At 32.5% G+C, this 15,283-nt stretch overlaps 1 protein-coding gene across 2 annotated transcripts in view; it reads left to right on the forward strand.

Moving 5' to 3' along the window:
* Positions 1 to 13,221, forward strand: part of Srek1ip1 (SREK1 interacting protein 1) — a 35,034-nt gene extending 21,813 nt beyond the window's left edge. For both annotated transcript variants that reach the window (XM_078015930.1, XM_078015924.1), the window contains 2 exons: positions 8,043 to 8,115; positions 10,164 to 13,221. In XM_078015930.1, coding sequence (XP_077872056.1) covers positions 8,043 to 8,115; positions 10,164 to 10,350 — 260 coding nt within the window. In that variant the 3' untranslated portion in view covers positions 10,351 to 13,221. The remainder of the gene's footprint in view (positions 1 to 8,042; positions 8,116 to 10,163) is intronic.
* Positions 13,222 to 15,283: the final 2,062 nt, after the last annotated feature.

Below are 15,283 nucleotides of genomic sequence, written 5' to 3' on the forward strand. Positions count from 1 at the left end.
CCTTAAGGATGCCCAACTGTTCTAGCACTATTTGATTAAAAGGCTATCTTCCTCCATTGGATTGTTTTACATTTTTGCCAAGTATCCTTTGGCCATATTTCTATAAGTAAGTTTCTAGAGTCTTTCTATTTTTTATTGATCTTTGTGTCTTTCCCTCTACTAATGGCCACATAATCTTGATTGATATGGCTATGTTGTAAGTCTTGAATTGGATACACTGAGTGTTAACAATATGATATCCACATGTCTTCTCACTTATTTAGGTCTTTGATTTCTTTTAGTATCATCCGTGTTCTATACAGTATATGTTTCATTAGATTAGTGCTTTTTAAAAAAATTATAGATGACATTATACCTTTAATTTTGTTATCTGCATGTTCATTGCCAATAAATAAAAATTGAATTGATTTTTGGGTTGGGAGTATAGCTCAGTGGTAGAGCATTTACTTGGCATACATGAGGTCCTGGGTTCAACCCGCAGGACTGGTGTATGGATGGATGGATGAACAGGTACATAAAGTTTGGTATATTTATTTTTTCTTGATGACTTCATCAATCTTTTCTAGATTTTTGTAGTATCCTTGGGATTCTCTATGTAAAACATGCCATTTGTAAGTATGGAGTTTTATTTCCTCCCTTTAAGCTGTATCTCTTTTATTTTCTCTTCTTGTTTTGTTGTAGTGACTAGAATTTAGAGCACCATGTTGAAAAGAGTGGTTAAAGATAACATCCTTTCTTCATTCCAATCCTAGAGAAAAGTTCATATTTTCACTATTAAGTATCAAGAAAGCAGATGAGTTTTTGTTTGTTGTATTTTTCTTCCTTATCAAGCTAAAGAAGTTCTTCCACTTCTAGTTTTTTCTGGGAGGTTTAGTTTTGTTTTATTGTGAATTCATGTCAAATTTTGACATGAGCTTCTGCATGAGTTAATACAATCATGTTTTTTTTTCTATAGCCTATTAATATCATTGGTTACATTAACTGTGGGTTTTTTTTGAATATTGGAATAATCTCATGTCCCTTATATAAATTATAGCCATGATGTTTAATTTTTTATATTTGATACTGAGTACTTCACTAATATTTTATAAAGGATTTTATATCTATGTTAATGAATGATGTTGGTCTGTAGCTTTCTTATTTTGTATTGTTTTATTCTGATTTAGTGTCAGTGTAATATTAGCTTCATAGAATATTGGAAGAGTTTTCTCCTCTTTTATTTTTTGGGTGAGATTGTGTAAAATTTTTGTTGATTCTTTAAATGTTTGGTAACATTCTCCAGTAAAATAGCTAAGTCATCAAATTTATATCTATAGAATTTTCATAGTATTTATTTATCCTTTTGTCATCTGAAGGGTCTATAGAGATAATCCCATTTCATTCCTGATATTGGTAATTTGTATCTTATTTCCATTTTTCTTTGATTACTAAAGTTTTGTAGGTTCTTTGTTGAATTAGTTTTTCTCAATTTTCCCTCATTTTCAGTTTTAGCAATTTCTCTTCTTTATCACCTCCTTAATTCTTGCTTTGAGTTTATTTATTTATTTATTTACTTGAGTTCTTGGGATGGAATCTTAGAATATTGAGACTTTCCTTTTTTGTAAGTATTTAGTGCTCTGTCAGACAGTTGTGATATATGGTAAAAGCAGTTTGAATGCTGTATTTCTATATTTGTTAAATGTCATTTAAAATTTTTTCTTCGACCTTCCATTTTGTCTAATGGATTATATTTATAAGCTTGTTATTTAGCTTCCAAGCATTTGGAGATTTTCCTTTTATCTTTCTGGTTTTGATTTCTTATTTGATTCCATTGTGATCAAAGACATACTCTATATGATTTTAATTCTTTTAAGTTTTTTAAGGGTTATTTCTTGGCCCAAGATCATATTCAGTAGGCATTTGAAATATATATTCTACTTTTGGGGGCTGGAATACTTTATAAATATTGATCAGATTCTATTGGTTGATGATGTTGTTGATTTATTCTTTATCATTCCTGACTTTCTGACTTTCTATCAATTGTTGTAAGGAAAATATTGATGTCTCTTAGTGTAATTTGTCTGTTTATCTTTTTCAATTCTGTCTGTTGTATTGAAACTTATAAAAGTCCCCTCTCTGGTAATTTTTTTGTTCTGAAGTCTTATGTTTTTTAAATCTAACATCAATATAGCCACTTTTTCTTTCCTTTGATAAATATTTGTTTGGCATGATCTATTTTTATCCTTTTATATTTAACATGCCTGTATCAGTGAATTTGAAATGATTTCCTTGTAAACAGTGTATATTTTGAGTCACATTTCAAAATCCACCCTGCTAATCTCTTACATTTTAATTGGTACATTTAGACTGTTTAAATTTAGAGTGATTATTTATACTTTAGGGTTTAAGACCACTTTTTTTAAAAAAAAATATGTTCTATTTTTTCATTCCTGTTTTATTTTTCCTGCCTTCCTGTAGGTTGCTTGAACATTTATAGAATTCCATTTTGATTTATATATACTCTTTAAATATATTTTTGTGTTTTAAATTTTTCTATGGTGCTTTATATGGCTTTGTTAAAGGATACATTGGATGTCACATTTTATATACTGACTTAACACAATCTGTTAGTATCATCATTTTACCAATAAAGTGGAGAAACATTACCACTTTTTAGATCTCCTTACTTTCTCAAACCTTTTACAATACAGTTGTCCTAAATTTTTCTTCTATATACTTGTTATGGTTTAGACATAGAGGAGTACTTCAAAAGCTCATGTGTGAGACAATGCAAGAATGTTCAGAAGTGATATGATTAGATTATGAGACCTGTAATTTAACGAGTAGATTAATCCATTAGTATAGATTAACTGGCAGTAACAATAGACAGGAAGCATATTGCGGGAGGAAATAGGTCACTGGGGCATGCCTTTGGGGTTTATATTTTGTCACTGGTGAATGAAGTTCTCTTTGATTCCTACTTGCAATGTCCTGAGCTACTTTCCTCCACCATGCCCTTCTGCTGTGATGTTCTACCTCACATCAAGCACAGAGCTATGGAGTTGACTGATTGTGGACTAAACTTCTAAAACTGAGCCAAAATAAACTTTTCCTCCTCTAAGTTGTTCTTGTCAGGTCTTGATCTTTGTGAGAAAAAGGCAGACTAAAACCATACAATTAGAACCATACCAGGTAGTGTTATAATTTATGCTGTTATCATCATACATCATACATAATTTAGAAACTATTATATATAACAGTATCTTCACAGTGTTCTTCTTTTCTCAAGCAGTGCTCCAGGATTGCTTTTACTTTCTATTTGAGAACTTCCTATACTAATTATGTCTGCTGTTGACACATTCTTTTAGTTTACCTTCACTGGAGAATGTCTTGATTTCTTCTTCATTCCTAATGGATACTGGGGAGAGAAGTCTAGGTTGACAAGTTTTTTTTAGTGTTTGAAAAATGTGCCACTTCCTTCTGGCTTCCACACCTTCTACTTAGAAACCTACTTTCTTTCTCGTTGTTTTACTGCTGTTCATAATTTATCTTTTTTTTTTAGCTGCTTTCAATATTTTTTTGATTATTTACTTTCAAAAGTTTAATTTTTCAGGAGGCCAAGGCAGGAGGATCACAAGTAAAAAGCCAGCCTAAGCCAGGCCCTAAGCAACTTAGCAAGACCCTGTCTCTAAATAAAATATTTTTTAAAAAAGGACTGGGGATGTGACTCAGTGGTTAAGCGCCCCTGGGTTCAATCTCCTGTACTCCCCCCGCCAAAAAAAATCCAGAAGTTTAGTTATGATATTTCTTAATGTGGATTTCTTTGAGTTTATCCTGTTTGAGGTTAGCTGAGTTTCTTAAATCTGTAGGTTTATGTCTTGCCAAATTTGAGAGGTTTTAGCTATTATTTCTCCAAAACTTTTTTAGCCCTGCCTTCTTTTCTTCTCTTTATAGAACTCCAACAATACAAATGTTAGATGTTTTTCTCCATAGGTCTCTAAAAATCTGTTCATTATTTTCTAAAGTCTGTTTTGTCTCTTGGTCAGTTTGAGTGATTTCTGTTGATCTGCCTTCTAATTCACTGATTATTTATCTGTTCTTTGCATTCTTCTGTTAAGCCTGGTTTCTACTGAGCTTTTACATTTCAGTTTACTATATTTTTAGTTCTAAAACTTTTATTTGGTTCTTCTTTGTATCTCCTATTTCTTCTCTGTTTTTCATTTGTTTCAATGTGTATTATTACTTATAGAAGCATTTTTATAATGGTTTTTTATAATGTTTTGAAAACTGTTTCAGATAATTCTAGTATCTTTTGTGGTGGTGTCATCTAATGAATATTTCATTTTTCATCCTGGTTCTTGATTTGATAAGTTATTTTCCATTGAAATTTGGACTTTTAAAATTTGTACTATGAAATTCTGTCTTGTCTTCAAACCTTTTGTTTTATCTGGCGTTCACTCTAGAAGGAAAATTGGGGGTGCTGACTTCTTACTACAGGCTTAGAGTAAGAAGTCTATTTTCCCCACTCAGCAATAATCAACACCCAAAGTCAGCATGGCTCCTTCCTACTGCTAGGTGAGGATAGGAGTTCCAACTCCCCATATGGTCTCCACTGATACACCCTAAGTGGGTGATCTTGTTTCCATTAGGTAATGGTAAGAATTCTGGCTTTCACCAGGCTTCCCCTGGTAACAGTTAGTTTGGGTGGAGGAATAGCTCCAGATATTGGGATGGAAATTCAGGCTCTCCATTTGGTTTCCATTGACATCATTAGTGAAGGTCTCGTTACTAGCCCTTGGAGATTAAAGTTGTGGCTTTGTAATTGGAATTTCCTCAAATGCCCAAGCAAGGTGATGCCTAAGAGTAGAAGCCTAGACTCCCATTTGGCCTTTACTGGCATGGGTATAGTTGGTGCCATAATCTTTTCTTTAGTATTTTGCTGGAGTATAGGGCAGTTATTTTCTAAAATTTTCTTTTTAGGTTGCCATTTTCTCAGTTCTCTGACTATGAAGGACATTTTTTGAGGGGGTAGGGAGACATTTTTGTCTGGTAAATTGTTAGCATTGCCAGGATGCCAGCTTTTTCAGCTGCAAATCTAGGATATATGAGGCCAAAAGGAATCTCAGAGAAGTTACTACTGTGTCATTCCCTATATTTTTCAGACTCACTAACTGGTCTTTGTCTGTCTTTCAGAGTCATCTTCTATTTGTTTTTATAGTATCCAGGATTTTTAAATGTACTTAATGAGAGAGATGGGAAAATTACTCCATCTTCCCAGAAGGAGAAATTCAACTAATTCCTGACAGAGTTGAAAAACACAATTTTGTAGAAACAGAAGAGTCCTCAACAAACAATGCTAGAAGAATTATATTGTAGTAACCTTTAATCCCTATGATGCAACAAGTATAAAAATTAACTCAAAATGGATCATAGGCCTTAGTTTAATATCTAAAGCTTCTGGAAGGAAACAGAAAAAAAGTCATTGTGACCTTCAGTTAAGTAATGTTTACTTAAATATTACACAAAAAGCACATTTCATAAAAGGAAAAAGATGATAAATTGGATTTCATCATATCAAGGACTTTGCTGTTGGCAAGTAAAAAGATAAGCCATAATCTGGGAGAAAATATTTGCCAAATCATATTTGATAAAGGACTTGTATCTAGACTTTACAAAGAACTCTCAGAATTAAGTAATAATGTAAAATTTAAAATGAAAAGATTTGGACAGCTCACTAAAGATAACATGACAAATGACAAGCACATGAAAAGATGCTCGGCATCATTTTTCATTAAGGAAATGTAAATTATAGCTGCACTGAGATATCTCTCTGTACCTACCAGAATGTCTTAAAGTTAAAAATGCCAACTGTTCATAAGTTTGTTGAACAACTAGAACTTTCTTAACCACTGCTGGCAATGTAAAATGATGCAACCTCTATGGGAAGCAGTTAGTTTCTTCAAAGTTAATCAAGCATACACCTATCATATGGCCATTATTCTACTCCTAGATATTTTCCCAAGAAAAATGAAAGCATATATTTTTACACAACTGTTCATAGAAGCTTTGTCTATAATACCCCCAAATTAGAAACAACCTAGATGGCTTCAACAGGTTCATGGATAAACAAATTGTGGTATGTCTATACAATAGATCTGTTCACAGAAACTGTTCAGTAGTTGCCTGGGGTAGGAAGGGATTACAATGTGGTGCAAAAGTCTGAGAGGAGTAAAGGGGATGTTTGTCTTGTTTGTGGTCTCAAGCCTTATCAAATTTTATACTTTAAATATATGCAGTTTATTATATGCCAGTTATATCTTAATAAAGTAATAATTATAATGCTTGCCACTGATGGAAGAAACACTTATCATATGCCAAAATAGCACTATGTTTTTATACCTTGCTTTCTTTTATCCTCAATAACTTAATGAAGTTAATATATTCTGTTCCCTTTTTAGCTTGAAATTTGCTTAAGTTCACATAACTAGTAATTCAGTAGGCTACATACAAAGATCAGTCTGCCTAACTCCAAAGCTGCTCTATGTGTTGCCTCTCATGCCTGTTTCTCATGATAAATATACAAAATTTTTAAGTTTATTAGACATATTTTCTCAGTACATGTCTCTCCTCTAGTAACAAAACTCATAATTGGGAAATAAAAGCTGATTTGAGATAAAAGGAAGTAAAAAAAAAAAATACCAAAGTAGTAGTATTCTGATAGAGTCAACAACCTCTGACATACATGTTGGCTTGACCTTCCCTTTAAACTCCCAGGCACCTCATTCTTGGTATTTCTAACAGAAGTCACTGAGTAATAGAGTGTCCATTTCATACATCAAAAATCACATTTTTTCTGTTTAAAATAGCTCATGTATAACTAATTAAAAGTAAAAAATTAAAAAATAAAATAGCTCATGTGGTGGCACATGCCTGTTATCTCAGTGATTTGGGAGGCTGAGACAGGAGGATCATAAGTTCAAGGACCACCTCAGCAATTTAGCAAGACCCTAAGCAACTTAGTGAGATGCTGTCTCAAAATTTTTTAAAAGCTGTAGGTGGGGGAGATGGGGATGTAGCTCATAAACCCCTGGGTTCAATCTGTAGGACTGAAAAAAATAGCTCAGAGTCTCTTCTAGCATTCTATCACTTGCACCATTTTAGTTTTTCTCTTGTAATGGAGAATTTTTCCAGGCAACTGGCATTCATCAGTTTACTAAATAGCTGCTGGCATAACTAACAAAATCCTGGATACCGGAAATAGAGATGAGTTAGAGATAAGTGTCACTTCGTTTTGGTTTTGCGATTTGAGTCTGCGCATACATGTTGTCATTTAGTTTTTGTTATTTACTCATTTAATTTATTTATTTTACAGGCTTGGGATCAAACCCAGGGCCTCACGCATGCTAGGCAAACATTCTACCACTGAGCTACATCCCCAGCCTGATATGTCTTTTTAAATGCTTGCTTTATTCACTTATCCTGTTTTACTTCCCTTGGCTCTTTTTCATTTTTTTTTTTTTTCAAAATTTTGACCAAGCTACCTTTTTCACATCTTTTGCTTATAGCATTTGAGAAAGAGGTGATCAGAATTAGAAAGGAAAAAGGGTAATTGAGAACTGGAATTCATTAAACATGGTCCTGGGCTTTCACGAATTTTCTTCCCCTTAATATATTTTATATTTGGTCTGGCCATTTTTTCTTTTCTTTTTTTTTTTTTTTTTTTTTTGTTTGTTTGTTTGTTTGTTTCTCCCCGTACACACTTTTTTCCTTCACATTTTCTCTAATCTACAGAGTACTTCTCAATGATTTCTATTTTCTTCTTTTTTTTTTTTTCAGTAACTCTTACATATGTCTTTATATGTTGAAGATATCATCGTATTACCTTTACAAGCTAGGAAAAGAAAACACATCTTTGAGGCTTCTGTCATTTGGCTTTACTGCCTGTTCCCATTTCATATGTCTCCATCTATCTAACCAACAACTAAAATTTTAAAATATTTCACATCATATTAATATTGGTAGCTTCATGGTAACCTGATTTTTTCCTTGCCCTCTTCTTACAGGAATAAATGAAGAAGAGGAGAAGAAAAAAGAAAAAAGCAAAGAGAAAATCAAATTGAAAAAAAAAAGAAAAAGGTATTTTATAAATAGCATCTTTAAAAAAGAAAAAAGTAGAACCATGATTCCAGGAAGGATTATAAACCTTTATTTTTGATATATAGTTCAGTTAATTTAATGTTAACATTTTCTTAATAGAAGTTAGATATTCAGTTGTTTCACTAAAATAGCAAAGTCAGGTAAAGAATCAAAAATAAAGTCAGTACTCATTCACCTTAATTTTTGTTTTTACAACAAATCAAGTTACAAATGTGTGATAATACCTATTCTTTTTTTATATTTTATTTATTTATATTCTAAGTTTTAAATTTCAGAATAGTAGCTAAGCTGCTTTTCACATTTTATCTTCATAAAGATGAAGTTGGAACTTAAATATTTGAATTCTCATATAATCATTATGCCTAAGTAATTAATTTATTAATATGATTTAATAGAATTTGTCAAGCTAAAAATTCTTTCGGGTCCTTCAGAACCTTCATCAACCACCTTCAAATTTTTACTATTATTTTAACAACTAACTGATTAAATAAATTGATCAAAAGTAGTAAAAGGCTACTTCTTCCCTGGTTAATGAATGAGTAGTTTCATTCAGACTAGAATAAATATACACATATAGACACATAGACCTCTTCTTTAAAAGCAATTGACCATAGTTAGGTCTTACTTGGACCTCTCAGTAGGTTTTTATTTTTATAATTACATGTATTTGAACACTTCGGTGTTGGAAAAGTTAACTCACTTTTAGGTCTTAGAAGTAAATAATGATCTTTAACATAGAAACTGCTAGGAACCGTTTCTGACTATTGTTGACATATTTGTGCCAGCTCAGCAGGGTGAATTGCTTACATGAAACATGAGATTATTCATTGTCTTCTAAGTTCTGATATACTTGTTTTATAATAACAGATTATTTATTCAGGGCTGTCTCTCAAACCTCAGAGATCCTAGGGCCTGAAATTAAAACCTTTATGTAGTTAGAGATAGGGCCACCTTATAATATGCTGTGTTAGGCCTAAATTTTTTCCTTAAAAATAAAAATCCAGAACCCAAAATCGAAAGAAAAGAGAGCAAGCAGAGAAGTCATTCTATTCAGAATACAGAAGTCAAGCAGGGTCTTTAGATAGGAAAGTAAACCAAATTTGACAAGAGCAGAGCTGAAAAGGGAGCCAAAGAATACATAAGAAAATAAGCAGCTTAGTAGGTTGTCAGAAGTCTAAGGCAGTAGATAGACAAGCAGAAAAGATGCAACATTATAGAAATGAGAGAAACTTTGAGTCACGGAAGTCACTCTGAAGACTGAAGATAGCTTGAAACCCTATAGTCTCATGCATTTAATTTTGTTCCTCTCTTATATTAGTCTCAGTGTGGGTTTTAATTCCTAATAGTTACATCACTGCACTAACTTTTTAGATGCCTGCTTTAATTTAAAATAACTCAGTTTCCATCTTGTCATATGTATTTGGGGCTTAGGTCATAAATAGAATGTTATATACCTCTTTATATAAAATCTTAAAAGATGGCTTTTTTGGTTTTTTTCTTCTTTTTCAATATTAGGGGAGGCATTGTTCATTTTCAACTTTTATTCATTCATACTGAGGTACAATTTTAGCCATCATTTTTATGTATGATAATTGCAGCCTTTTTGCTCTTTTAAGAGAATATGCTAACAAGTCATTATATACAAATATGATGTATATAATACATTATATACAAACACTTGTGTATATAATGAGGCTTGATGAATATCACTTTGTTTGCCTTATAAATTTTGAAGGGTAGCACAGCCTCCAAACTGAAAATCACAGAAAAAGTAATTTCAACTTTGTTAAATTAAAAACTCATTACTAAAATCAAGCAGAATAGAGACATTAGTTTTTGTCAGTTTTTGTGACCAGGCAGAAAAATAGTTAATTCATCATTTTTGGAGAATACAAAGTACATTTGAGTTTCTTTATGTTTATACTTCCTCTTTACTCCAAGAAGAATTTAAGATAGCTCAAATCCCATTTAAAATTACCTATCAGTCATAAATATGATTTTCAATCAGTGTGTGTTATTGCCCATAGGTCTTATTCCAGTTCCACTGAAGAGGATACTTCAAAACAAAAGAAACAAAAATGTCAGAAGAAAGAAAAGAAAAAAGAAAAAAAGACCAAATCAAAAAAAGGGAAACATCATAAAAAGGAAAAAAAGAAGAGAAAAAAAGAAAAGCATTCTTCTACTTCTAATCGTTCTGAATTCACCAAAAAGTAACTGAGACTTTGGCCTGAGTCACTAAATTTAAAAATTCATTTATAAAAATTATTTGCCCTCCTTAGAATTTGCTATATGATTATGCTTTGCAATATATCCCAACCTTTTCACACAGACATTTTTCATGTGTAGAACCATTATCCCTCTGGCCATATGTATTAAATCAGACTTGTTACTTAGTAGCCATGCCCCAAGTATAGATGTTTGTACATATGAAACATCATTTTTGACATTTGTGTCTCTGTGTGTTTGGCTAGTGCTATTACTTCTATGTTGATTATGGCTTTACTGCAGTCAATACAAGTAATGTACCTAGTGTTAACTAGTAGTGCTGAATCAAGTGTCTACCTTCCAGTGATAAAGCTGCGGGTAATGATTTGCTCTTGATACTGAATATTTTAATAGCTTTATATACTCTGATATAATGTTTAAAAATAGTGAAATTCTTCACTATTGTTTTTAGATCTCTGAGCTTTTTAAATATTGTAGGAGATGAAGCTGCTTTACTGATCTTTAGTACTTTTTAAATGAATAGTGTCTGCAGGAAGATGACAATGAAAGTATAACAAAAGTTTCATTATTTTATGAAAGGCAGAATTTCTAATACCTGTCTCCTTTGTTTTTATAACACTTAAAATATTTCTTCTTTGTTTAGAGACTAGTTCAGCCTATTAGAAGTCTGGCAGAGATGATGCTATATTGGTCAGGATTTTTAGGATAGACTCCTGGGTTGTTTTATAGTTGTGCCATATTGGCATATTTTACAGTGATACCTCAAACACGGAAATTTTATTTAGGAAGACAGCTAAATCTTCATTAGCACTGATTTTTATTGTATTTACTACATAAATTTTATGAAGCTTGTGTCTATGAGTAATGTGGAAAATTTTTATAAATGTTAGTATTTATATTTCTTTTGTCTGAAGTGATTTATAGTTTTGAAGCAAGTTTCAGACAGAACTTCTGGTTTCATAAATAACTATTGAGGTGTTTCCCTCTTACTTCAGTGACAAATCTCAGTAGCAGTGACAAAAGTTTAGAATTTTATTCTGTACATTTTAAAATGTAAGAACCAGGGAGTCACATCATGAAAGCCTTTCTATAATGATGGAAGTTTTATATGAGTAAGCATTTTCAAACATTGATTATTAGATATAAATGTTTCTTACATTTTTAATTTCACAGTGATCAGTGTTACTTAATTTGCTTAATACTTAGTATCCTTTTATGCTCATTTAGTTAAATACTTATGTTATAACTGCATTGCAAATCATCCTGTCATCATGACATAGCACCAAAGATTGCAAGTACCTCATTGTGGTGCACTTCTAAAGAGATGGCTGCCGGTAAATTCATGATGGTGAAATCAGGTAAGTATAATTACTCTCACAGGCTGGAAAGTTTACTGATTCTTCCTTCACCAGCACCTGACCTGGCATGCCCCCAAGTAAGACACAGAAGCCTCATAACTCTTTTCATCCAAGCTCAAGTTCTAGCAAAGTGGTTGGTACACACTACTCTCCTAGCCTTGCAACCATGGAAGCTCTCACACTTCCCAGTTTTCCATAACCTAATTTACTCATTTGGACTCCTCAGAAAGAAATTATTTAGTTTAAAGAATTAAGAGGAAACACAAAACTATTAGATATTTATGGGTTTGTTTTGTCTTTGCTTCTCATGTTATAAAATATAATTCATTTGTTATTAAGATTTTTTAAAAGTTTTTTCAAAAGCTTTTAAAAATGATTAGCAGATGCTTCATATGAAAGGATGGCCTCATCCCATTGAGAGTATAACATGCTTAACAAGTGATAGTTATTGTAGTGAAACAGTTAATCAAGTTATTTGTTAGTTTTACATATGTATTTTGTAAAGATTATAAATTACCTCATTGAGTTTTGTTTCCTGAATAGTGGCACAATTAATGACTCAGAAGAGATATATAAAAGTCAGCCCTCATTTACTAGTACAGAAAATAAAAGATTTTAATGGCTTTGTAATTTTTCCTTTAATACTTTTCAGAATTTTTCTTAACTAAATTTCCCATATTAGCATAATTTATAAACAATTCCATCTGAATGAAAGTCATTTAATTTTTTCTAAAGTAATTTTCTTCTATGATGATCCTATTATTAGTGGGGTTCTATACAAATCTCACCTAATATATTTAAGAAGAAAATTCATGAAATTTCCTCCCACATAGAATATAACAGAGGGAAACTAAATTTAATAGTAACAATTAAGTTCTGGCTATTCTACCAACCTGTATAACTGTCAACAGACCTATTTAGCTTTACTGGGCCTTGATTTGATGACTTTTATAGATAAAATATTGTACTAGGTTATCTCTGAAATCTCTTCCAGTCTTTATTTGAGTATCAGTATTTAACCAAAATTCAAGTAATATTCATTTTAGAACTTTATTATAGATAAGCAGTGTGCCTTCAGCTTATTAATTCAACTATTATCTAGCAGATAAATGATATTTGGTTAATTTTATTCCCATCCAGTGTTGTTTTCACCAGATGCAGACAGACTTCATATTTAGATTTGCATTTGTAACCAGATTTTAAGAAGCAGTAAGGCTGTTATTTTTAGGCTGATGGACCTACTCCCACACAGTTTTCCCATTTTTTTCCTTCCATATCATCTGTTGGCTGAAATCTTTCTGAGTTTTCCCCTCCCCCATCCTCAACCCTATCCAGGGCCCAGGACTAAACTCAGGTCCTTCAGCATGCTAGGCAAGCAGTCTGCCACTGAACTAAATCCCCAATCCCTCAGAGGTATTCTTAGTTCTTCATACTTAATATATCTCCATTTACATCTTTAGTTCTGTGAGGCCAAAGAATCAATAAATGAGAAGTAAAACAATTACATGTGTGTCTGTTTCCTGTTTACCTAAAATTGTATAACTAGGTCACCTTCAGTAGTAAACTAAGTGGAAGAGTTGTTAGTAATGTTGATAAAAATGCCATTGATTCCTCTCTTTAACAATTATTGGATCCCTAGCCTGACAAACATGGGTTGAGTAGTGAGGACACAGATAAATTTGCTTCCTTAAAGGAATTCACAGTCTCATTGGTAAGAGAACCATTAGAACACACCATTATATAACAAGTGCAGTAATTGACCTGAATTTATAGAAACAGAGTATCTAATCTAGTCTGGAGAAATTAAAAGAGGCCACCAAGAGAAAGTAATTCTGAATTGCATATTGATTGAAGACAATGGTGGGCCCTGTGTCATTTCCCCACAGAGTGGGTACTGTGAACAAATATCATATACAGAAAAAGCTGAGTTAATGTGCTGTATGTAGGAATTATAATCAAATCTGGTGTTGCTAGTGTGCCACATGTAAGGCAGGAAGCGGTAAAAATTCATACTACCGTAGAGCCCTTGCCTCTCATGCATGAGGCCCTGGGTTTGGTCCCCAGGACCATGTAAAAATAAACAAATAAAAAAAGAATAATAAAGATATTTTAAAAAATTGATACTACCATTTTAGATTATTGGTATCAAGAAAAAGAGGTCTCGAGTTCCATGTTTGAGAGTTTGAACCTAAATCTATAAGCAGTAAGGCAGCATTCAAGTGTTTGAAGGAAGGAAATAGCTTATTGGGATTTGATTTCATTCATTTCATGATCATATTCTATAATTTTTAAAAGATGAAGTTGGTCATCAGAAGGCCACATCGAAAATAATTTTTATGCTTTATTATTTGTATTCTTCTAGACCCACTTTTCTTCCTAAGATCTGATAATTCTTTATCAAAAATTCCATAGTGGGGCTGGGGATGTGGCTCAAGTAGTAGCGTGCTTGCCTGGCATGCGTGCGGCCCGGGTTCGATCCTCAGCACTACATACAAAGATGTTGTGTCCACTGAAAACTAAAAAATAAATATTAAAAAAATTTTCTCTCTTTCTCTAAAAAAAAAAAAATTCCATAGTGACTTTAAGTTATCTAAAAACACATAAAACTCTACTGTATTCTTTATCATCCCCATTTCTAGAATTATGTGTACATCTATATTTTCTGAAATGTGTTTGGTTTTTAATTTTAGGGTTTTTTTTAAAAAAAGACAAAGTTATCACTGTTAATAATAAATCATTTTAAATGTAAAATATATTTTTCAATGTATAGATGGGGCCATAATTTAATAAGACTTCTTGCTTTTGGTATTTTGTTTCAATTTATGAAGCACAACTGCTTCTGAGCTACCAGAGACACATACCAATTAGTTCACTTGAGGAGCCCTGACTCTTCCTCAGGTAACCTGGTGATAAGCTACCTCAGCAGGGAGCATGCAGAGCTCTGCTGATGCTAGTGCTGGGATTCAAACTTCCTGGGCCTTTGGCATCCAAGAACTCCAGTTACCACACCGAGGGGCTTCTGACCTCACTTGTCTCTTCTCAACTATTCTAAAAGTATGCAGAATAGCAGGGAAATGGGTGCCTTACCTAGGGCACAATACATGATGCATCTAGCTAGGCCCAGCCTCTGTATGCTTCTCCCATAGGATGGGAGGAGTTGGAGTGACATGAGCACTTTGCTGTCTTGAGTCTAAGTTTCCTGGTTCTCATGTCATATGGCATCTGCCCTTGCCCCTGAACAACAAAAGTTGAACTGTATTCGTGCCTTAACTTTCTCAACCTAGATATTCATCTAAAACAAAATAGTAATATTAATTATTACTTTCTGTGTCAAGATAGCAAAGTTCATGGGTTTTTTTAAATCAAAGCTATGAAAAGCATTAAACACTCTATATGACTTTACAAAAATAATTGAAAATTCTCCACTTTTATGACCTCGTAAAATATAATTTTTATAATGAAATATCTCAACTTTCAAACTTCACATACACTCTGAGCAATTTTAATATTCCAACCTTGGCAAAATTGTACTTCTTTTGAATGTGAAATCCAACTCAAACAGT

The sequence above is a fragment of the Ictidomys tridecemlineatus genome, chromosome 1, assembly GCF_052094955.1.
Source record: "Ictidomys tridecemlineatus isolate mIctTri1 chromosome 1, mIctTri1.hap1, whole genome shotgun sequence".
Lineage (NCBI taxonomy): Eukaryota > Metazoa > Chordata > Mammalia > Rodentia > Sciuridae > Ictidomys > Ictidomys tridecemlineatus.